This window comes from Vicugna pacos, chromosome 21 (assembly GCF_048564905.1).
Source record: "Vicugna pacos chromosome 21, VicPac4, whole genome shotgun sequence".
Lineage (NCBI taxonomy): Eukaryota > Metazoa > Chordata > Mammalia > Artiodactyla > Camelidae > Vicugna > Vicugna pacos.
In genome coordinates this window covers 7456023-7479185 of record NC_133007.1, presented here as the reverse complement: position 1 = coordinate 7479185, position 23163 = coordinate 7456023, and the positions used below count along the sequence as shown (strand labels likewise).

General features: G+C 33.7%; 1 protein-coding gene across 2 annotated transcripts in view; it reads left to right on the top strand.

Moving 5' to 3' along the window:
* CEP350 (centrosomal protein 350) overlaps positions 1–23163 on the top strand; it is a 118355-nt gene that overhangs the window by 81311 nt on the left and 13881 nt on the right. For both annotated transcript variants that reach the window (XM_072946011.1, XM_015245676.3), the window contains exons 26-31: positions 538–684; positions 3426–3586; positions 9923–10122; positions 14126–14337; positions 16831–16975; positions 20386–20546. In XM_072946011.1, coding sequence (XP_072802112.1) covers positions 538–684; positions 3426–3586; positions 9923–10122; positions 14126–14337; positions 16831–16975; positions 20386–20546 — 1026 coding nt within the window. The remainder of the gene's footprint in view (positions 1–537; positions 685–3425; positions 3587–9922; positions 10123–14125; positions 14338–16830; positions 16976–20385; positions 20547–23163) is intronic.

Genomic DNA, 23163 nt, shown 5'->3' with positions numbered 1-23163 from the left:
GCAATGTAGTCTTAAATGTTTCTGGTGGCATTTTATATGGAGGCAACTCTTCTTTGAAAGCAGTTGTAAAAATTATTTTAAGGACCATGAAATAATTCATTCCCTTTGACTTATTTTGCTTATGAAATCTCTCCTAAGGAACTAATCCACAATATGAAGCAATTATAGGCATTAAAGCATTTTCTGGGGATAGAGTTAAACAATAAAATACTGGTTACATTAATTAGTTTACTTGATAACGCAGACTGAATGGCACTATGGAAAATATGAAGCGTATGTTAAGTTTAAAAAGGGGATATGAAATTATTAGTCTGTTATAATTATTTAAATTAAGGGATCATGTTGAATTATTTTAGAGTGACGGAGTTATGTGACTGTTTTCCTTCTTCACTGCTTAAAAATTTCTTAGTGTTACTACTTTTATCTTCTAAGACTGCATGTATTTTTGATACATATGATGATTGGATTTTCTTTTTAAAATATTGCTTTGGACTTGTCTCCAAATTTCAGTCCCTCTCCTAACTCTTTAAACTTCAGGCAGAAATTAAACGTCTTCAAGAAGCCAATAAGGCAGCTCGGAAGGAAAGACAGCTGATTCTGAAACAGCAGGAGGAGATAGAAAGGATCCGGCAGACCACCATAAAACTGCAGGAGAAGTTGAAGTCTGCAGGGGAGAATAAATTGGTAAATTACGTGCGATTATTATTAGTTTTATTTTCTGCCTCATGTTGCTTGCTAATTGATAACTAACCTAACCCGACCTCATCTTCTAATATGAGTATGTTCATTCTAGCACTATGATACAATACTGTACTAAGATAAAGTTCTGTGTATGTGCCTTTATGTACAGTGAGAGTTTTTATTTTTTTTCCCCATGGAATATTCAAGTTTTGAAAGAAATATAGCTCATATATTAGTTTAAAAGTGTTTTCCATTTATTAACACAGTTGAACAGAGAGCGTTGCTTTTGCTTATCAATAAAAATGTATTCTAACGATTAACAGAAAAGACTATTTTTGCTCTTTATATGATACGTATCTCAGCTGTCTCATGTTTAATATAATGATACAAGATTCAGAGGAAATACTCAGACAAGAACAAAATTTGGACCTACTCTGAATTACTATAAAGTGTCAATCTACTGTTGGAAAACCCAGACTGTATAGCAGTATAGTTAAATAAATCTCTAATATTCACTGTTTTGATTTTAAAAATACACTTTAAATTTTTAAACAGTCTCAAATTTATAGAAAATTTCAAACACAGTACAAATAACTGTTTTCCTGCATTGAGTGTGCTGCCAACAAATTAGTATTGATACATTACTACCATTTAATCTGCAGGTACCATTCAAGTTTCTCCAGTTGTCAAAATAGTGTTCTTTATATCAGAAGTTAAGTTCAGAAGCATATGTGGCAATTAGTTTTCATATCTCTTTCAGTCTGGAAAAATGCCTTGACTCTCATGACCTTGACACTTTGGAAGATTACATGCCAGTTATTTTGTTATGGGATGGTCCTCGACTTGGGTTGTCTGATGTTTCCTCATAATTAGGTTCAGGTCGTGCATCTTCGGCAGGAATATCACACAAGTGATGCTGTGTTCTCTTGGCAGTGGATCAGTGGCACCTGATTTTGATTTGTCCTGTTACTGATGATGGCTTAATCACTTGATTAAGGTGGCATCTTATACTTCACTGTGAAGTTGCTCTTTCCCTTTGTAATTAATAAGTACTTTGCAAGAAGGTATTTTAAGACTACATAAATTCCTGTTCTTAATCAAACTTAAATTTATTCTTTGTTTATATCATTAGGGTCTCACGGATTCATTCCTGTTTTGCTCAGCATTATAATCTGTTACTGTCGTTGTTTTGTTGCTCACTTTGTCCCATATTGGGCCACGGAGGCCTCTTTGAGCAGGTTTCTGTGTCCTTTTGACAGGTACCCATCAATCTTTGAGCACTTCCTTGTTTTCTGGAACAAGATGTTTCGGGGTCATCTTTTACCTCAGCCTTGGATTCAGCCGTTTCTTCAAGGAGAATATTTATTAGGAACCAAGATCTGGTGCTAGGCAGGCTCATTGCTATTCAGGTTTTGTTCCTCCTAAGCAACAAATCTAGGGACTATATAAATACATGTATGTACATTTTACCTGTGCATTTTTTCTATATATATATGTACACACACACCCACATATAAAGTGTGCATATATCATGAGTTCATACTGATAAATCAGGAGTTCATGCTGATCCTTCCAATTTCAATACAGCACCACAAAGTTCATTCTAGTTTATCTCTCATTTGGAATTTCCTTCTCTGACTGATGACTGATTCACATTTCCCTTAATAATGTTAATGATTTGGTCATTTCTCCTGACTGGCCCATCTCCCATAACCGCTGCCCCCTCTTCTTCATGTGGATGACCCTCTCATCCCACGTGGGCTCTTTGACTCCCCAGTCAAGCTCTTCCCCACCCCACCCCCCATGCTCTCCTTACCCTGTTTGGGTAACTTACTCTGCTCTCTGTGGGAAGGCCACCTCACTGTTTGGGCTTACAGCTTGCGTGTAGGACCACTGCCATGTGCACATCCTCATCGCCCAGCCTGGACTCTTCACTCCCACACAGGCCGCTTTCCTGCATTAGATGCTCTCCTCATCCCGCTCCAGTTGGGTACCCCGCTCCTGCCTGCCTTGTTTCCCTCCCCCCTCTTCATGGACACTCACCTAATTCTGTTCCATCTAATGACTTGAGGACTGAATCATTCAAGAAGTGGAAAGGAAAGAAGGACTGTGCTTTGTTTGTGTTGTTCATCTTCCTAAAAAGTTATGAGAATAAACAAGTATTTGTGGAACAGGCTTACTAAACAATTAAAGTTTTTTGTTGTTGTTCATCAGAAACAATGTATTGATTAAGCCAGTGGTTTGTAAATGTTTTCATTATAAACTTTATAATTTGTGGAAATAATTGTTTTCCATAAGAAATATTTAAAGAAAAAAAAGTCCATCCCTCAGTATGACTAAAATGAGTTTTGTGTTCCCTTCATTCTTTGTGCGTGTCCATGTATATTTTATGTAGTGATAGTGTCTGTCATTTTATATTCCTTTTGAATGGTTCAGTTTTAAGTAATTAGAGAGGACTTCAGGTACTAGGTTACTGGTAGCAGAAGGTTTTTGAATTTTTTTTAACATCTTTTAAAAAATTATTATACTTTGTGATTTATATTAGATAATATATAAAATATATATATAATGTAAAATTTATGTATTAGCCATTTTTAAATGTGTGATATAATTTTGTCCTTAATTTCAGCTATTTTACAAATATTGTTTTGAAGACACACTAAATTTTGAAATGACAATGTTCAAATCACTTTGAGATCTTAAATTCCACCAAATTATAACACTTTACCCCTTTCTGTTTGCAGGACTCTCATAGTGATGATGATACAAAGGATAATAAGGCAACAACTAGTCCTGGTCCGACTGACTTGGAGACCCGCAGTCCTTCCCCCATTTCAATCTCCAGCAGTGAAACTAGCAGCATTATGCAGAAACTGAAGAAAATGAGAAGCCGCATGGATGAAAAGTAATTCATTTTTATAAATATCTCGTGTTTACACTGAAAGTAGTAGCAACAAGTAATGTTTTTAATGTATTTGATTAGACTAGATTGGTACAATGTATTTTACGGATTCAGTTGCACTTTAGCAGTTATTAAACCAACCTAGAAGTCAGTTAACTGCAGATCTTATTTTTAAAACAGATTTTCTTGATTTTAAATACAGCTAGGTTTCTTATTTTAAAAAACCAATGTAGTATTTGCATATACCCATGACAGTGTTTTCTCCTTTATTTAAAGTTATGACTAAGTGTGAAATTTTTACCTTCTCTGAAATCTGAAGACATGTCTACTGACTTGGAGGAGCAATTTAATGATACATCTTGAGATCTCATCCTGTGACTCCCTGACAGCTCTCAGCCTTATTCAAATAGAAGAGTGAAATTTTAACCTTGTGAGAGGGTCTGGATTGCTCAAATGAAACCAGAAAGTATGAAATTCTCCTGAGATGTTGAATGATTTGGCAGTCTACTATTCTAAAACATTTCTATTACTTTTTAAAGGCTCTTTAAATACAGCTACTCCTACTTAGATATAGCTTAGTTGTATGTCAGTTTTGACCATACAAATGACATTTACAAGAGAGTTTACTCTTTTGGGCATGCATTTAATTAAATACGCGTATGAAGTAGCTGCTTGTGGACTATTCCCTACCTTCTTTAAACATGGAAGAGAAGTCCGTTAAAATTTTTGTTGACTGCTATTTTAAGTTAGCCGTTTGAACCAGAGATTGAACTTAAGTTGTACTTTGATATCCTTGGCAGTGTACCACCCATCGCCAAATTTAATAATGCTCTGTATTTATATGTGACAGCAACCTATGATTGAATTAGTTGCTGAACAGTTAAGCAATTGTAAGTCAGACCTTACTATAGGTTCAGCGTTGTATACTGGCACTTCATTGTTTAATTGAAATTGCATTCTGTTTTACAAAAATTATTTACTGAGCAAATGAAACACTGGAAGGATGGTGTTATCTTCCTCTTAGTCTTAAAATAGGACACAGTGCATTTTTTCTTTCATTTGTTAATAGCACTTGTTCTTCCATATTATTTATTAATTACATACTACTCTTTCAGCAATTATTTATTGGGAAATGTGTGAATATGCTAATTTTCGAGGGCTCTGAGGAGACATAAACCTTGCCCTTGAAAATCTTAAAAATCTAGGTGGAAAAAGGAACAAATATCAGACTTCTTTAGAGAAGTATAATCAGTTGCTAAAGAAGTTCAGAAGAGGAAGAAATTTTTACTGAAAAGATACGAAAGAAATTTTCATGAATGAGAGTTCAGAGTTAAAAATACTTTCAAATTAGAAAGTATAGCTTAAGAAGAATCAAAAAAACACCCTGCAAACATACAGTTATTTTTTGGTTTGATCATTACAGACCAAGGAACATGGAAAAATAAAGCTTATAGTCACAAAACTTCTGAAACATTTTTAAAAAATATTTTAAATACTTAAAAATATTTCCAGTTAGCTTAGAAATTGTTAAAGGAGCAAGTTAACTTATTTGGTTTCAAATACTAAAAAAGTTAAACAGATAAATGCTGTGTGTCATAGCTCTGTCTAAAAATATTTATGATATTATCTGATCAGCATTGAAATATTCACCATTACTCTGCTCATTTTTAAAAGTTAAGGATTTGAAAGTTAAGGTTGCAATTTACAGATGCTAACTACTGTATATAAAATAGATAAACAACAAGTTTATACTGTATGGCACAGGGAACTATAGTCAATATCTTGTAGTAACTTATGGTTAAAAAGAATATGAAAACAAATTTTGTATCTTCCTATATGACTGAAGCATTGTGCTATACACCAGAAATTGACACAACATTGTAAACTGACTATACTTCAATAAAAATATATTTAAAAAAAAAGAAAGTTAAGGATTTGCAAGTGAAAGCTTTTACTGTTCCATTAAAGAAGACATTTTTTATTAGGATTTTAAATAACATATTAAGATCATTATCTTAAGGTAGAAATATAATTTTCTTAGAGAATGTTCTAGACTAAGTGTAGTAGATGAATAAATCCTGATTGTCTGATAATGTCTTTTTATTTTCTTTACTTCCTAGATTAGGGATAACGTACCTGTATTATTTTGTTTACTTAATTATATGCAAATTATTAGTATAAAGTAATAAAGTAGATTTTGCTGTAGGAAAAAATAGACTACATTTTCCTTTAGGTCAGTACTGTCCATATCTTCATTTATCTTCCTTTTGGAGCATCATTAAAAATGTTTAAGAACTTGAAAGAATTGATCCATTTGAAAATTAAAAGTGCTATGTTTTATTTTTACCTATAACAGTATAGAATTAACTGTTTAGATTGAAAAGAATTTTAAAATAATTTAAGGTAGTAGGTTTTTGTTTGTTTTGTTTACTGCCTTTCAGAACCAAATGATTTTTAGACCTGGAAGGCTGACTTAAAATTTAGATCATAATTTTGCTTTTTCAAATTATGGCATATTTAGCAATTATGTTAGCTCTGTGGGAAAAAAGGTTTCTCATTTATGTCACATGGTCTGGCAATGTGTTGACGTGTATATTTTAAAAAGTGTGAGGAGGTACTTAAAATGCAGAAAGAAAGAATTACACAATGTTGGAACTAGAGAGTTCTTAGAAAAGTCATCTAGTATAGTGCCTTGGTTTTACAGGAAGAAATTGAGGCCCACAGAGATGGTGTCTTGTCCCAGGTCACCACATGTAGCATAATGACAGAGCTAAAACTAGAACCCTGCTCTCTGGACTTCAGCCAGCTAAAGTCAAACTGAGTTAGCATGTCTGCTTCTAACCTTGTAGTTTTTTTTTTTTTTAAAACTACATTGGTGACTTAAAGTTACCTCAAAAAATGACCCTTCTAAATAGTATTTATTGAAACTGGAAAAGTGCTCTGGTGGCTGATAACGAGAGTTGAAGGAATAGCTGCACAGCTAGTTTAGAGTGTGACTTTAAAAGTGAATTAATTACTTTTGAATTTCTTAAGCTTAAACATTATAGGACCGTAGTGATTGCCACACTAGGTTAAATCTGTTATATATCTAATCCAAGTCCAGTGTTCTGTTACCGTCAGAGGCCTTACTGGGGAATGCCTTGACAGCTATCCATGCTATTAGTAGGCATTTATGTCTCCATCATTCACAAATTTTATTTCTTACTTGTGCAGCATCTTGAAAGATTGTTAACTCTAGTGTGAAGTACTACTGCTTCTTTTATCTCAGTTTTATTCAGCCTTTAAAGGACTCTTGATTTCTAGACTGTACGTATGTTAAATAAGGAACGTGTTTCTGGGAAGAAGTCCCAACTTTAAGTTAAACCTTTTTTACACTATTTCTTAAACTATTTTCCATTTTTTCTTAGCCATTTCTTTTGTTGTGCATTTCTAACCTGAAGCACTTGAATATGCCTAATCTTTAGAAATGAAAAGTAAATGATCAATACTTGTTCCAATAGAGAAAATGATGCTCTATATTGGGCTAGGCAAAAAAATTTAATATGTATTTATTTTACAGTTTATTTCACATGTTCCAATATTCTACTTTTTGTACTAGGTCATGCATGCATTTAGCAGTTGTATGCTTAAGAGGGTGGGTGATATTTGAATGTTATGAATAGATTTTTTTGGACTTTTTTCCAAGTACACTTGTTTTTGCATAGTATTTTGATAATTGGCATCAAAATAAGTTTACTATACATTCAAAAAGAATGGCAAGGAAGATTGCAGTGTCTTATTGGAATTTGGCCAAGTTGTTTTTCCTTGAACATCAACGCAGAAAATCAAGGCAATCCAGATACAAAAGAGAGAGAGAGAAGGAATATGGGGGGGGGGGTGTGTTTATAAGTAAATGAAGAGGAGGTGAAATATTAAGTTGTATATTGGGAAACAGACATTGAAGTAGTCCACTTAAAGATGCACGTGTAGTCAAGATTCTGCATACTTTTAAAAATCCAAATGAGTGGCTGGATTTATACCTAGATTTTCTCACTTCTGACTTGCTGGTATTATTCCTTGCCCTTCCAAGGCAAAAAAATGTTGCCTTGATCTACAAGTTACTGTTGTGTGCATGTGAACAGGAGCATGCTCTGTCAAAGAGAATTAACCGTTCCAAACCTATTACTAGACATATTTATCGTTTACTGTATATAGTGATCTGTTTACTATTTAAAAAGGAGAGAAACCAGTGGTTTTCTTTTTTTTCTTTACTTTTACAAGTTTAACATGTGGAATTTTCTTCTTACTTTTAACCGTATGATTGAACTGTCCACAGCGTGATTTTTAAAAAATTTTACCACTGGCAGTATTTATTGGAAGTCGCTTAGTCTATTCTTAATTATGCATTCTAATATTTTGTAGAATGGGTATTGTATTTTCGAATGGGTATTGTATTTCCATATTATTAATTAAGAGGGCCTTTATTAAATATAAAGCAAGATGCCTCCAGTAGTCCCTGTCAGCAGGTAAGTTTTATATTGTCGAGGTGAACAAGGTGTTTTTACTATAAATTGATATTTTAAACTATATTACTATTTTCAAGTTAGATTATGATGGTAAGGTTAAATAAGGCAAATGTAGTGCTTTTTTAATTTAAACTTAAATTTAATTTAAGTTAAAGCTTAAAATATATGACAAGGTACAGATATAAAAATTACTTGTCCAGAATTACTTATGTGTATAGAATTGTTGATGTGCTAGGTTCATGGCCATAATTGTTGTACTGTATGTTAAAGTTTCTCATAATTTACTTAGCGCCACACTCTACTTCTTATTACTTCACTCACAAACAAATAAATTTACCTGAAAATATAGATGATGGTTAAGTGACATCTGAGAAGAAAGGCAAGTTTACTCAGAAATCATCGGTAAGATCTATAAAAGTACCATGTTTTATACGTCACACAAAGTGTAACGCTTGCTTTAACTGGGTAGCTTATAATGTTATTCAGGAAGCGTACGAAAATTTCTTCTCTCAGCTCTTGTGCTTTCCCTTTCTCATTCTTTCTGCCTCTTGATCTCTTGGTTTTAAAATCTTCCTCCTTATTTTGTAGACACTGCTCTCCTGTTCACTACTTCTTCTCTGTCTTTACGTCTCATCACTGGGCCTCTCTCAGTGTCTGTTTTCCCAACCTTCATCCCAAATTCCAGCTGTATATCTACAACCAGTTGGTCAGGTAACTTTGCACCTTTTTCAGTGCACTCTTTGATAGAGCATGCTCTGTTCTTTTTGTTTGTTTTGTTTTTTTTGTCGTTGTTGTTTATTTCTTTTTTTTCCCTAACATCCTAGAGGCCTCTTGTCAAATGTCCCATAAATTTTACCTTTCTGTTCCCACATTAATTTGACATGCTGATTGTGTAAGAGGTGGAGTGACAGTTCTTGTGCTTTTTATTAAGTGTTTGTTGAATGTGTGAATGCATTTTTGTTGCTTAGCTACAAACAACTACAGATTTAACACTTGTAATATAAGCAGCCCACCTTTTATTTAGCTGGGGCGTGTGCATTTGAGGAGAGCTTAGCAGTGGCATTTTAGCTACTCAAATAGCTTTTCCTTAATCAGTAGTATCTCCTAACCCTTTGGAGCTAAGATATATCAGGCTATTTAATTTCAGAGATTGGGTTAAATTGAAAAATTTGAGGCATTTGATGCATCCTTTTACTCAAGTAAATAAGTGGTTATGTTTATACACATAAGGCATCTGACAATGGTGCTCAGTGTTCTCTCCATGAAAAACAGATTATCACCTGACTATGCATCTCTTAGGTAATGGGAACCAAACTTATCATACCTGAAGCAAAACCAGATTGAATTTGAAAATAAAAGTCAAAAAGGGACAGGAACATGTTTTTTGTCTGCTTGCTTGTTTGAGGCTTTGGGGGTTGTTTTTTGTTGTTATTTTGACTTTGTTGTTTTGAGTTTGTGTGTCTTCTGGTTTGAGCCTTCAGAATAGATTCCTTATATCTTCTGTTATAAGAAAGAATTACTTATGAAGAATGAATACATAGGTATCATCAGTCATGGTTGACCAGATAGTCTGAAGATTTCATTTTTTTCTGAATTTACCAGTATTTTTCAATTTGCTAATCTTACAATTAATTATAAGTAAAACATAAGTTCTCTCATTTTCTGAATAAGTTCACTTATCAAAGCTTCTATGATCTCAAACTTTTTTCAGAGGAGTTTTATGAATGTCCTGTTTTTTACACAGCCTGTTGATGAGGTAATGAGTAATAGACCTCTCAAAGTAATTTCTGCCTATAGATTTGTCCTCTCACTGTTCTTCATGGTGTGACCATAGGTTTCTGACAAAGCGGGAGCAAAAACTAATGCAGCGGCGACAACACGCAGAGGAGCTACTAGAGTGGAAGAGACGTTTAGATGCAGAAGAAGCAGAAATTCGTCAAATGGAAAAACAAGCTTTGGCCGCCTGGGACAAAGAATTGATAAAACCTAAAACTCCTAAGAAAGAACTGGAGGACCAGAGAACAGAACAGAAAGGTAAAAAAAATTCTAACTCTGTTCAGACTACACACTAAAGCCTAACATAACTGAAAGATTTACTTCATGATTTTAAAAAATGTGAATGATTCAGGGTGAAAAAGGTGATAAAACTGTAAATGCTACAGAAATTGGAATGATCAAGAGAATATTGTGAATAACTTTATTCTAATGTACTTGAAAACTTAGAAGAAATGAATAAATTCCATGAAATGGAAGTGGATTATTCTAGGACCAAGTGGGATTTAACACATACTAAAAATTGATAATGTGGTGAATTACTTAAACGGATTAAAGGAGAAGAGTTACATGATATCTCAGTGGATTCAGAAAAGGTACCTGATAAAACCCAAAAAAGCATCTGTAATAAAACAAATCTCAGATCAAAGTAATGACAGAAGGGAACTTTCTCTATCTGATATGGGATATCTTTTAACAAAAACAAAAACCAAACCTGCAGCGAACTTCATACGTTACCATAAAACATAGAAAGTTTTCCCTTTGAATTTGGAGATATGACAAAAATACTTATTTTCGCCTACAGAGTGAAAGGAGGAAAAAAGCAAAACTGTCATTATTGCAGGTGTTAAGGCTGTGCACATAGAAAATCCAGCATTTACATGTCAGTTATTAGAATTAATAAGTGAGTTTAGCAAGGTTGCTGGATATAAAATCCATTAACAAAACCCAACTGCATGTCTGTAGGTCATCAGAAACTGGTTAGAAAAATTAATTTTTTTAAGAGTTGCCATTTATAATAAAAAATATGAAGTACTTGAGAATAAATTTTATGAAAAGTATACAAGATCTTTGTGGAGAAAAATTTAGACAATTTTTCTATTAGGAGACATTAGAGAAGACCAAAATAGATAGATCTTTTCCATATTCGCAGATATATTCAGCATCATAAAGATGTTAATTCTCTATGATTAAAGTAAAAAATCTGAAAGCCACTGTTTTAGAGAACTTTTACGTAGAGAGATAAATAGATAGTAGATTGATATATCTATCTGTAAATACCTGTACATGTAGAGAGATATATACATGAAGATATCTACAGATGTTTATTTATACTAGGAGGTATACTGACATTGTTCATAGCAGCAATATTTGAAATAGCAGGAGAAAAAAGGAAACCACCCACATCAGTAGGAGAATGCATAAATAAATTGTGGTATATTTATGTATTATAGCATGCTCAGTGAAGAAGAAAATTATAGCTATACAAATCAACATACAGGAATCTCAAAACAAATCACAGAAGACTACAAGCAGTTTGATTATTTTTATAGAAAATTCAAAAGCATACAAATCTAAGTAATACATTATTTAGCTGTACATAACAAGCAAGGTATAAACCACACATAAGGAAAACCAATGATGCAGTAAATAGTTCATGTGAAGGTTTTTTTCCCTCAATTTTTTTTCTAGTTTATTCAGCAGAGGTTTACTTCTGTGTCACCTTAACTCATTCTCATTCTGTAGCCTCATAGTCTTCTACAGACTTCTCCATCTTGAAAAGAAATTGAATTTCTCAGATTTCATCATGGGCTGTACTAGAAGTAGAAAACATTTCTGACTGTGACTAGAAGACAAATCAAGACTAGTTGTCATTGTTCAAGCCTCCATTTTATCAGGAACTGTTGGCCTACGTAGTCATGGAAAGTGTTACTGGGTTAATATGATTAAAAAAGGCAATATTAATGCAGTTTTAATCTCATCAATTAGAGCTTAGGAGTAGTAGTTTATTTATAATAAGTTAAATGACATAAACAAAAGAAAAATTAAGGAACAGAACAAAATACATTATAATGAAATGATAGCATGCCTTTGTGTAGTGCTGGTGGGAAATGTAAAACTTGTTGTAGCTGCTATGGAAATAGGACAGCAGTGCCTCAAAAAGTTAGAAATAGAATTACCATGTTATCTAGAAATTCCACTTCTGGGTATATACTGAACAGAATTGAAAGGTTCTCAAATAGATAATTTGTATACCTGTATTTTTTATAGTAGCATTCACAGTAGCAAAAGTTGAAAACAGCCCAAGTTTCTATCAACAAATGAATGGATAAACAAAATATGGTGTATGTATACAGCCTTAAAAAGGAAGAAGATTCTGGCACATATTAACATAATGTCTTCAAGGTTCATCCATGTTTTAAGTCTTCAGAAAGGCAAATATTGTATGATTCCACCTATGTGAGGTACATGAGTAGTCAACCATAGAAACAAAAAGTAGAGTGGTAGTTGCTAGGGGTTGGAGACAGGAGAGCATAGGGTGTTCTTATTTAATGAGTATACAGTTGCAGTTCGGAAAGGTGAAAAAGTTCTGGAGATGGATGGAAGTGATGGTCACACAACAGTGTGAATGTACTTAATGCCACTGAACTGTACACTTAAAAGTGGTCAAGATGGTAAATTTTATGTTATGTGTATTTTACCACAGTTTTAAAAAATACATTTTTGAAAAGTCAGGGAGTATAAGAAAAGGTCTGGAAAGACACACACCAGTCATACCTGACTGCCATCGGTTTACCTTTGACGGATGGAAACTGGGCAGATGGAATTGGAGACGGGCATGTGAAGTAATCACTTTACAGCCTTCTGTGCTATTTTAAATTTGTTTAAAAATGACATTCTTGTGCTACTTTATCATTTTAAAAAAGGGAAAGGGCAAAAAATGAAGATTTCCAAAATGAAGTCTTCCACAAAGACATCAGATTGGAGAAGATTCAGTGGTTATCTCTCAGGAGGTAGGGGTACACGTGACTTCCATTTTCTTCTTTATACAATTTTTATATTGTTTGAACTTTTAAAATCAGTATATGTTACTTATTGAACAAAAATAAAATACATTGAGGGGTATAAAGCAGAAATGTAGAGGATTCTTTTATTCCCTACTACCTAAAAATTAAATCATTTTCTTAATCATTTAAAATTGTATCCACATTCTACCTTGGAATAGGTGAATATCCTTGAGGATTTTTAGAATTCCTTCATTATTCATTCAGTCATTCTAATTATACTACACACATACATAATATAAAAATATGTATTTTTAAATTTTTAACTGAAGTGCTTTTAAATGTCAGGTCATCTTTGTTTATTAAAGTAAAACATTCTTGGGGGTATAGGTATTTCCTGCATTAAATAAACTTATTTTACAGATTTCAGGCCCAACATCTTAAGTGATATTTTTGAATTGAGTATATTGAATGTTATCAGTATTGACCCAAAGTGTGATATAACCTAAACTTTGTGGGGCATTATATCCATAGAGACAAACAAAGAAAGCAGTGTCATTCTTAAGATGCGAGTATAATGTCAAGAATTTTCTATTTAGTGTCAAAAATATTTGTTTTCTTAGAGCAGAGGCCACACTGGACAGGAAATTCCGGAGGCAAGGCAGTGCTACAAATTCTGAAAGTGCTCAATAAAGCTCATAGTGTATCTCCATCAATGCATGCAGCTCTAGTTCATTCATTTTTATTGCTGTGTAGCATTGCATTGTATAAATATACCACCATTTATTCATTTTACTTAGTTTTTGACTATTGTAACAATCCTGCTAGTAACCATGTATGTGTCTCCTGCTGCATATGTACAAGATTTCTCTGGGATGTAAACCTAGGAGTGGAATTGTTAGATCATACAGTATTTTCATCTTTGCCAAATACTACCAAATTGTTTTCCAAAGTGGTTGGACCAGCTTTCCATCCCTAAGCAAATATGAGTTGTAATTTCTCACCGTCTTCACAAACACTCAGGTTGTCAGTCACTGTCATTGCTGATTATGTGTTACAGATACCTTCTTTCCGTTTGTGTCGGGCAAAATTCTTAGACTAACAGACGTTATAGTAAATGTGATTTATTAAGTGATGGATTAAAATTATATCTAAATGCAACTAGTTAGATTGTGTTAAAAGCAGATGTAAAGTGTAACAGGCACATTTCCCCTTGACCAAGATTGTGCACTTTTTCTTGTTTTCAACCCCTCTTCTAGAAATAGCGAGTGAGACAGAATCTCCAGTACCTTCCTACTCTCATCTACACAGTGAAAGTTCTATTCCAGAAGAATTAGGTAGCCCTGCTGTGGAATATCTACCATCTGAGTCTATAGTTCAGGAGCAGCCGGGGAGTCCAGATCACAGCATACTTACTGAAGAAATGGTTTTTTCACAAGAACTGGAATCCTCTACCTCTCCTGGTAAACATGTAAGTTAATGTATATTTACCTTAAAGCTTCTTGAGAAAGAAAACATATCTGAAAAGTATGTTATTAACAGTTGTATTTCTGCTGTTAAAGGATAGCATTGACTATCACCCATACCTATAACATACAGTGTATGATATTTGAGTAGAAATAAAGCTTTTCATTGATGCCTAAAGATTTATAAATATATGAATTTTAACTTTAGTGGCAGTTATAAAATTGTATGCTATTAAGTTTTTAATTTTTAGGGAATAGGAACTTCTGAAGACTTTAATGAAGATAGTATGTGGGACAACACAAGTTCTTATTAAAGTGTGTTTTGTCATATAATAGAAACAATGAGGCCTTAAACAATACTGGTTTGCCTTTTCTATAATTTAGTAACTGCTCTATAACTTTTAATCAGAATAAAGTAGTAGTTTCATCTCTTTAAGGCAGATCTTTTTCCATCTGACTTATTTCACTTAGTATTAAAAAAATACACCAAGAAAATTCCAGACAATTTTAAAAAGTAAAATTTAACAGGGATGTTGGGGGGAGGGGGAATTGGATGAAAGCAATGAAAAGGTACAAAATTCCAGCTGTAAGATAAGTAAATACTAGGGATGAAATATACAACATGATAAATATAATTAATACTGCTATGTGTTATACAGAAAAGTTGTTAACAGAGTAAATTCTAAGAGTTCTCATCACAAGAAAAACATTTTTTCTATTCATTTAATTTGTACCTATATAAGATGATGGATATGCTCTAAACTTATTGTGATAATTACTTCATGAAGTATGTACATTAAATTATTATGCTTTATACCTTAAACTCATAAAATGTTCTATGTCAATTATCTCTCATTAAAATTGGAAAGAAAAAAAAAAGGCAGATCTTACATGGATATAGATTCTAAATTAGAATAAAGGTCACTATTAGAGTAAGAACGTTTTCCACGTTATCCTTAATCCTATACGTCATTAAAAAACTATCTGGTAAAAACTTAAGCTAGAAATGTAACTGTCTTTATTTTTAGACTTGATTTTATAAAGTATATGAGGGGATTAACATAATATTAAATATTATAAGTGAACACAAACATTGTTAAAGCCTCTTTGTGTTTAAAAAAAATAACCTGCCTAAATTTAGAATAGAACACGTCAAGGAAATCAAAACCAGTATGTCTTAAATGTTTTTATAATGAAAAGTATTATTTATTGAGCACTTACTTATCAAGCGCCAGGTAGTATGCTGAATACCTTGTGTGAGTTGTCCTCACAGCAGTTCTTTAGATACTGTTTTAAGCCTCAGTCTGAAGCTTAGCAGGCTAGAAAGCTTGCCTGAAGTCACAGGGATAGAAGGTGATGACAGTGAGGAATCAAATCAGACATTCTCACTTCTACTTAATAGCAAGGTAGAAATTATGCCCTTTGTAACCCTCTCTTGTGGGCAGTCTTCTTATGCTCTATTTTCTTTCCTTCCCCCTTCCCTTTCTTCCTTCCATGAAAGTAGTACATATTTAATATTTAAATTTTTTTAGTTTTATGGAGATATAATTGACATAAAGCACTATATTAGTTTAAAGTGTGCAGCTTAATGACTTGACACACATATACTGTGATGTGATTACCACAGTAAAGTTAGTTAACATCTACCACCTTATACAGCTACAGAAAAAAAATTTTTTTCTTTGTGATGGGAACTTTTAGGATCTAGTCTTTTAGCAGCTTTCGAATATACCATACCAGCAGTGTAACTATAGTCATGTTGTACATTATATCCCCAGTACTTAAATATCTTATAACTGAAAGCTTATAGCTTTTGACCACCTTCACCCAGTTCTCCCACCCCCCAGACCCCCACCTCTGGTAACCACAAATCTGATCTCTTTTCCTATGAGTTTAGGTTTTTTCAGATTCCACATATAAGTGAAATTATACAGTATTTGTCTTTCTCTGTTTGACTTATTTCATTTAGCACAATACCCTCAAGATCCATCCATGTTGTCTCAAATGACTTACTTTTTTTAATGGCTGAATAGTATCCGTGTGTGTGTGTGTGTGTGTGTGTGTGTGTGTGTGTGTGACATCTTCTTAGTCCACTCATCTGTCATGGAGAACTGCCATATGGTCCAGCACTTCCACCTCTGGCTATATATCTGAAGGGAGTGATGTCACTCTGTCAAAGGGATATCTGCATCCCCATATTTAGTATTTTTAAAAAGAAAAAGGGGGTAAATATCACTTACGTAATAGCCACTCCTAGTTTATTATAAACATCTTAAAAAGTATGCTTTTTTACAACTTTTTTTCTGTACCTCTAAAAAAATTGAGATCCTATCCTTTGTATAATTTGCAAACTGGTTTTTTTTCACTTTCTTTCATAGAATTATCTAAAATTCTTTGTAAATATTATCTTTTAACTGGTTAGTATCTTGAATTTTAAATAGAATTTTGCATACAACTATATCACAAAACAGTTCCCATTTGATTTTCTGTTTGAACAGTCACCTCCCAAAAGCTGCACATCTTTGTCAAAGCAGGAGTCTAGCAAAGGAGGTCATAGGAATGGAGGACAGTGTCGTCTATCCACCAAGTCCCATCAGCACTGTTACAGTTGGTCAGATGAGTCATTGTCTATGACACAGTCAGGTAAGACTAACACGGAGGAGTTAGTTTTCTTTGTACTGTATTTGAATTCCTCTTTAATAAGCTTCATCTGACTATATGCTAGTCTGAGTTTATTCTTTGTTTCATTTGTAAAGGCTTTTTTCTTGGTAAGATTAAATTGCACAGTTCTTTGCTTTTTATTGATAATTACTTGTATCTAATTATATAAACAATGACAAATTGTTATATACTTGGGTGTTAATGGATAGTCATTTATTCATCAGACATCGTTTAATTTTTTTCTGTGTTTCGCATAAGACACTGCTTATGTGTTCCCATAGTGCTCTGTGCTTCAACTTGTCATACCAGACAACACATAAATTGTAACCAAACTTTACCCAGCAGGTCTCCCCTGCTAGGATGTAGGCTGGTGCAAAGAGAGTCTGTTTTGTTAACAATTGTAACACCAGACCCTAGCAGGTACTTGGCATTACACACAGTAGGTATTTATTAAATGTTTCTTGAATGATTTAATAATGGTCATGAGGATAAATAGGAAGTGGTAGAACAAGATAGTATAAATTTCAAAGGAGGAACAGTAGAGAAGAGACTGCAAATGGCAGTATTGTATGTTTTCCCATAACCTCAACCTGCTATAAATCTGTGTAGTAATATAGATGAACACATGAACAGCCTTTACTCTAAAGGACTTGATTCAAGGAGTTAGCTGACCTTGGGAAACATATCTAGACAGACAATACTTGGTTTATGTATGGTTCTGGGTAAGATTAATACCGTATTGAATATATGTCTTTTGAGCTCATTTTCAGTTTTCTTTTGAGAGTAGACATTCAGTAAAGGAAAAGTGAAAAATACTGTTTTTTGGTCTTTGATCCTATTTTATACCCTCTTTGTTTTCAGTGTTTTAAATAATGATAAATCAAGATTTTTCCATGCCCATATTTATGGATTTCCCTTATTCTTTGAGTAACTGTATAATATTTCAAGGAGTAGATATACCATAATTTATTTAACAGTTTCCCTGGTGATGGTTGTATACATTTTCTCAAAATTTTCAAAATTTCAAATAGTTCTGTAATGGACATCTTCATTTAGATACATTCCTGTTGGATATTTCACTAGGAGTAAATTCTTAGACCTGGAATTACTAGGTCAAGTCAGTTGAATTTTGTCTGTCATGTTCATCTGTTGAAAATGACTGATATTTTTATATATTTGCTTTCATGTACTCTGGTGAAAAGTTACTGCCAGTAGAGTACTATGTCAGTGGACATAAACTTGATACTTGGAAACTTGGATTCTCACCATGGCTCTGTTCTTACTGGTGACTATTCAAGTTTCTTTCCCATAAGATAATCTTTTCTATTTGTAGCAATGGAATAATGTCTTAACCATCCTTGTATGAGCTATACAACAAGGATTAATGATAATATCTATAAAATACTGTTTTATTAGTAAAACATATTCAAGTAAGAACAATTTTAGAAAAATTGCTCTGAGATTTCTAAACTACAGATGCCATCTACCTCTTCCTGGTGACATTATATGCAGTGTTTATGGAAGTGATGAATTTTAATGTAATGGAGTTATATACTACCTTTCTCAAGTGATAGAGGGTTTGTCAGCCAAATTAATACAGTCAGAATGTATAAAGTTATCAGAAACTTAATTTTTGATTAGGTAATTAAGTTACTCTGTCCATCAGGTTATTCTGTCTTGGTGTATTTCAATAAACTGAAGTATCATTTATCTGCTACAACCCCTCTCCCCAACCTATATAAAGACAATATATTCATCTAGAGAGCTGCTTGGGTTAAAAAAAAAATTTCTAGAGATTCTCTTCAATGTTGCTTAGATATTTTTAGCTCAGCTTGCTCTCCTACCCACAATCATTGTACTAGAATCACAATTAAATCACTATAAAGCCTACCACCATGGGTCAGAGCCTTTTAACCCTGAAACCAATTGATAATTTTCTTCAGAAATGAAAAGAAAGCATGAGGAGGATATTCAGTTGCTCTCTCCTTATCACCAGCTTTATCAGTTTTAAACCATAAAGCCTGGCTACGTGAACATGTTTGTTTCATGTGTATCACTGCTCCCACCATTTGTCGAGCTTTTATAGTAGTCCAGGTGCTGCGCTATGTGCCTGGTATACCTTGCTTAATTTTCACATCAATTCGGGAAATTGGTAAGCGTCAAAACATATTGCTGATTACTAGTAGTAGATCCAGAGTTGAAAATGGGCTTTGTTACTACTTCATTGTATGAATATTGATCAATAGTGGGCTTCGCCCATGCTAAGGGCTCAGTATGATGCCGCTACTGTTACAAGATGGTTATAACTTCCCTAGTATACCTTAAGTCAGGACACAGAAATGACAGGAACTTAGATTTCATTTCTTATCCAGACATTTAGATCACATTGCAAAAAAGACTGTTATTCTTCTGTGTTTAAATAAATGCTGTAACTAGTTCTAAGCAATTTAATCTGAAGCTCTTGGAAAAAGCCTCGTTGTTTATGATGTAATGTTGTAGCGTACATCTCAGTCTTCAGACTTGTATATAATAGTATTTCTCTTGTAAGGCTATTAAATGTCACATTCATCATTAGTGTGTGGAAATGACACCACTGTGTGATTCAAGGAGGAGGTGTAAGGAATAGTCATTTTTTAGTCAGTGTAATTTCCATGTGTATTGGAGTATAAGCAGTGTCTTTAAATGATGCTTATTTTCATAGGATGCGCATGACATAGTGAGGTGTCTTTTCCATAATTGTGCAGTGACTGGACATCTGCTTTGTGTGTGTGCACATATGTGTATGAACTTGGAGGATGAGAGTAAGATTAAACTAGCTTCATTTCAGTTATTTTAAATATTTTAAGAACTTTCAGAGAAAGGTTACTGCAGAGTATATTTCTTTGTAATGTCTCTGTCTCCTTTTATGTGATGTTAAGACACCAGCTGATGACTCACAATCAGTTTAAAATGGTAAAATTCCATTTGGTTTTAATATGACTTAAAAACTTTCAAACTATTAATAACAAAGAGGAGGTACATTAAATATGGCTGTCTTGTCACCAGGAAATAAATCCTTATGGAATGTCCAGATTTCACTAACCAAAAGTTTTCCAGCTTCCAGCAGCTTATCTTATCAAGACAGCACACCTTGATATTTATTTACAGTTTTAAATGGTGTGACTAGAAAGTGAAGACAAATAGGAGGACCCTCCCCCCATAGGGATTTAGGGGACAGGAGGGATGCGATAATCACTTAAAAAAAATTTCCAGAAGCTCGTATTTTCTAAGTTTTAAATATTAGATTGACTTTATTTAAATGGAGTATTACATTGCTACTTTTTATTAATAGTTACTGAGTTAACTTTAGTGTTAAGTTGAAATTAAATAAATAGATTGTATATCTCTTTCAGAAACTACATCTGACCAAAGTGACATTGAAGGTAGGATCAGAGCCCTGAAGGATGAGCTGCGGAAAAGAAAATCAGTTGTGGACCAGCTGAAGAAGGAACAGAAAAAAAGGCAGAAGGAAAGACTGAAAGCCCAAGAAGCCAGTCTGATCAAACAGCTGGAGGTTAGACATGGGGAGAAGGGGTTTAACATCAAGGCTGATGTACATGTGAAGTCTAAAATGTTTTTCGTGTTTTTAGTAAAGTAATGGATTAAGATTTTTCAATGTTAGTTTTGTGCCACGTTTTAACCTACTTCTTTAAAAAAAAAATCTGAGGCTATCTAAACAAACTCTTGCTTGAAACATTAAATTAAATATTAAATTAAAATATTAAGTATTATAATATCAAGTATTAAAGTAAATAATAAAAAGGATATTTAAATAAAGTATTTTTCTAAATAGGAAAGATCGGGTCTGCGAAAAAAAGCCTGATATCCATGCCCTCCTAAGCAAAGACCCATTTAAATAATCCTAGCTACTGGAACTGTTACTGCCTTTTTTTTTTTTCTTTTTTGGCAAAATGATGCTGCATGGCTCACAACTTATTAACATGACTCTTTGTACTGTTTGAATGGCTTCTAAATGGTAACTCTAAACTTGACTTTCCTCCCAAGCTCTAGCAAATTTCCTTGATTCTTCCCTAGTCTAGAGATCTAGTTTTTATGTCTTCCTCATTCTATTTTCTCCTGTCCATTCAGTCACCAGATCCCATTGACTTTTTTTTTTATATAAATCTTCTTGTCCCTTTTCATTCTTATTGCTGTCAGGCTATTTGGGGCCCTTATGACCTCTTGTCTCTGTTACCTGCAGAGCCTCTTAGATGTCCCTGCCTCTGGTTGCTTCCCTGTTGCTTAAATACGGTCTGCCAGCCTCGTGTTCCTAAACACCACACTCATTATAGAATCGGTCTGAATGTCCTACTCATCATGGGAACGCTTTCTTGTGGTGTCACCAGGGAAGGCCGTTCAGTTTCTACCCAGACGTTCCCAGTAATAGGGAAGTTCAGATTTTCAGGACAGTTGGTGTCATTGTTGGACTCTAGGTGCTCTAAGTGTTAGAAAGCTCCTTGTACGTTTAGCCAAAATTTCTGTCCTTTTAATTGCCCTTGTGTAGTAACACTAATTGTGTTCCTCCTGGATTTATTAATATTAAATATTTAGGCTCCTATTTATGTGTTAGGAACTCTGCTAATTACGTTATATGTATTTTTCATTTTATCCTCAAAGCAACAACGTGTGACTGTTACTATCCCTGTTTTACAGGTGAGGAAACTGTGAGTGAGACTAGTAATATCTAGGGACACACAGCTCACATGTGGTAAAACTAGGATTTTAGTCTGGCCCAAATTCCAGATTCTGTGCCCTTACCGCTCTACTGCACCATCTTCCACGTAGACATTAGGCCAGCTAACAGATCTGGAGAAGACAGACACTTACATAGGTACATGAAAGACAGAAATGGGAACAGGGATTTTAACTTGCACAAATGTTTAGAAGTAAGAAAAGTGATTAAGATTCAGTGGCCTTACTGAGAAGTCTGTGTTGGAAAGTCGTGGCAACAAAATTTAAAAATGAAGATCCTCCTCAGGGCCTTAAAAATCAGCCTGAGGAGCTTGGACTTCAGTCTGCAGGTCTGTGGTGCTCAGCCTGACTGTACATTAGAGCTAACTGAGGAAATTTTTGAGAAATACAAATATCCACGCTTACTCCCAGAGATTCTGATTTAATTGGTCTAGGGTGGGAGTCAGGATTTAGAAAAACTACTGTAGGTCATGAGGAGCCATTGAAAACTGAATGAAACACTATTGGGTTGAATAGCGTTATTCAAAAATGTTCATTAATCATTACGTCAAGCAGAAAGATCTCTAGAGAAATGCCATAAGGATTCAACTCAGTCAACATTTTATTAAATGGTTTAAGTAAAGACAAAAGAAAGTTCTGTATTTAGATTTTATAATTATGCATATGATCAGAAAGTAAATAATACATAGGAAGTCATGTAAAAAAAAGCTTTTGGATTTTTATTTGATCACACATTTTAAAATGAACTATACTCATGTAAGTGTAGCTTTTCAGTCATAGTCTTCATATATGTCTAGCTAGCCAGATCATCTAGCTGTAGTATACTTAATACCAGAAGTTACTTTATCAAAACATTGAGATTTCAGAAAAAGGTAACATAGATGGTCAAAGTTGTAAAAGTAGGAATTTTAGGCCAAGTTTTAGGGATCTGTAGCAATTGACAAACATCCATCTGCTCATTCTTTCATTCTATAATACTGGTTGTCAGCCTGCTTTGAGCCAGACACTGTGAATAGGTATTGCACATACAGTGTTGAACAAAACAGTCTTAAATGCGAGAGATATTTAAGATATCACTTAAATGTGAGAGACATAAAAGTAGGGATTTTAACCTAGAAAATGAAGGGAATTTTCTAGTAGAAGAACTTCCCTTAAATTTCATACAAATTATAGATTAGTGAAGTTTTGCTTACAAAATGGCTAACAACTAGGAAAGGCTTTTTGCATTTCTGTACATATATGTACTATCATACTCCCAACCATACCCTTTGCTCTGCTCAAGGTTTGTGTTCCTAAAGTGCTTGCCCCTTAAGCTTACTGCCATTGAAACTCAGTGTAATGGCTGAACTTCCTAAAAATACCAGGCAAGTATTAGGATGCTCTTTAAAGAGTAATTATATAGTCAGCTAAAGAAGTTTATTAGTGTAGCAGGGCCTGAA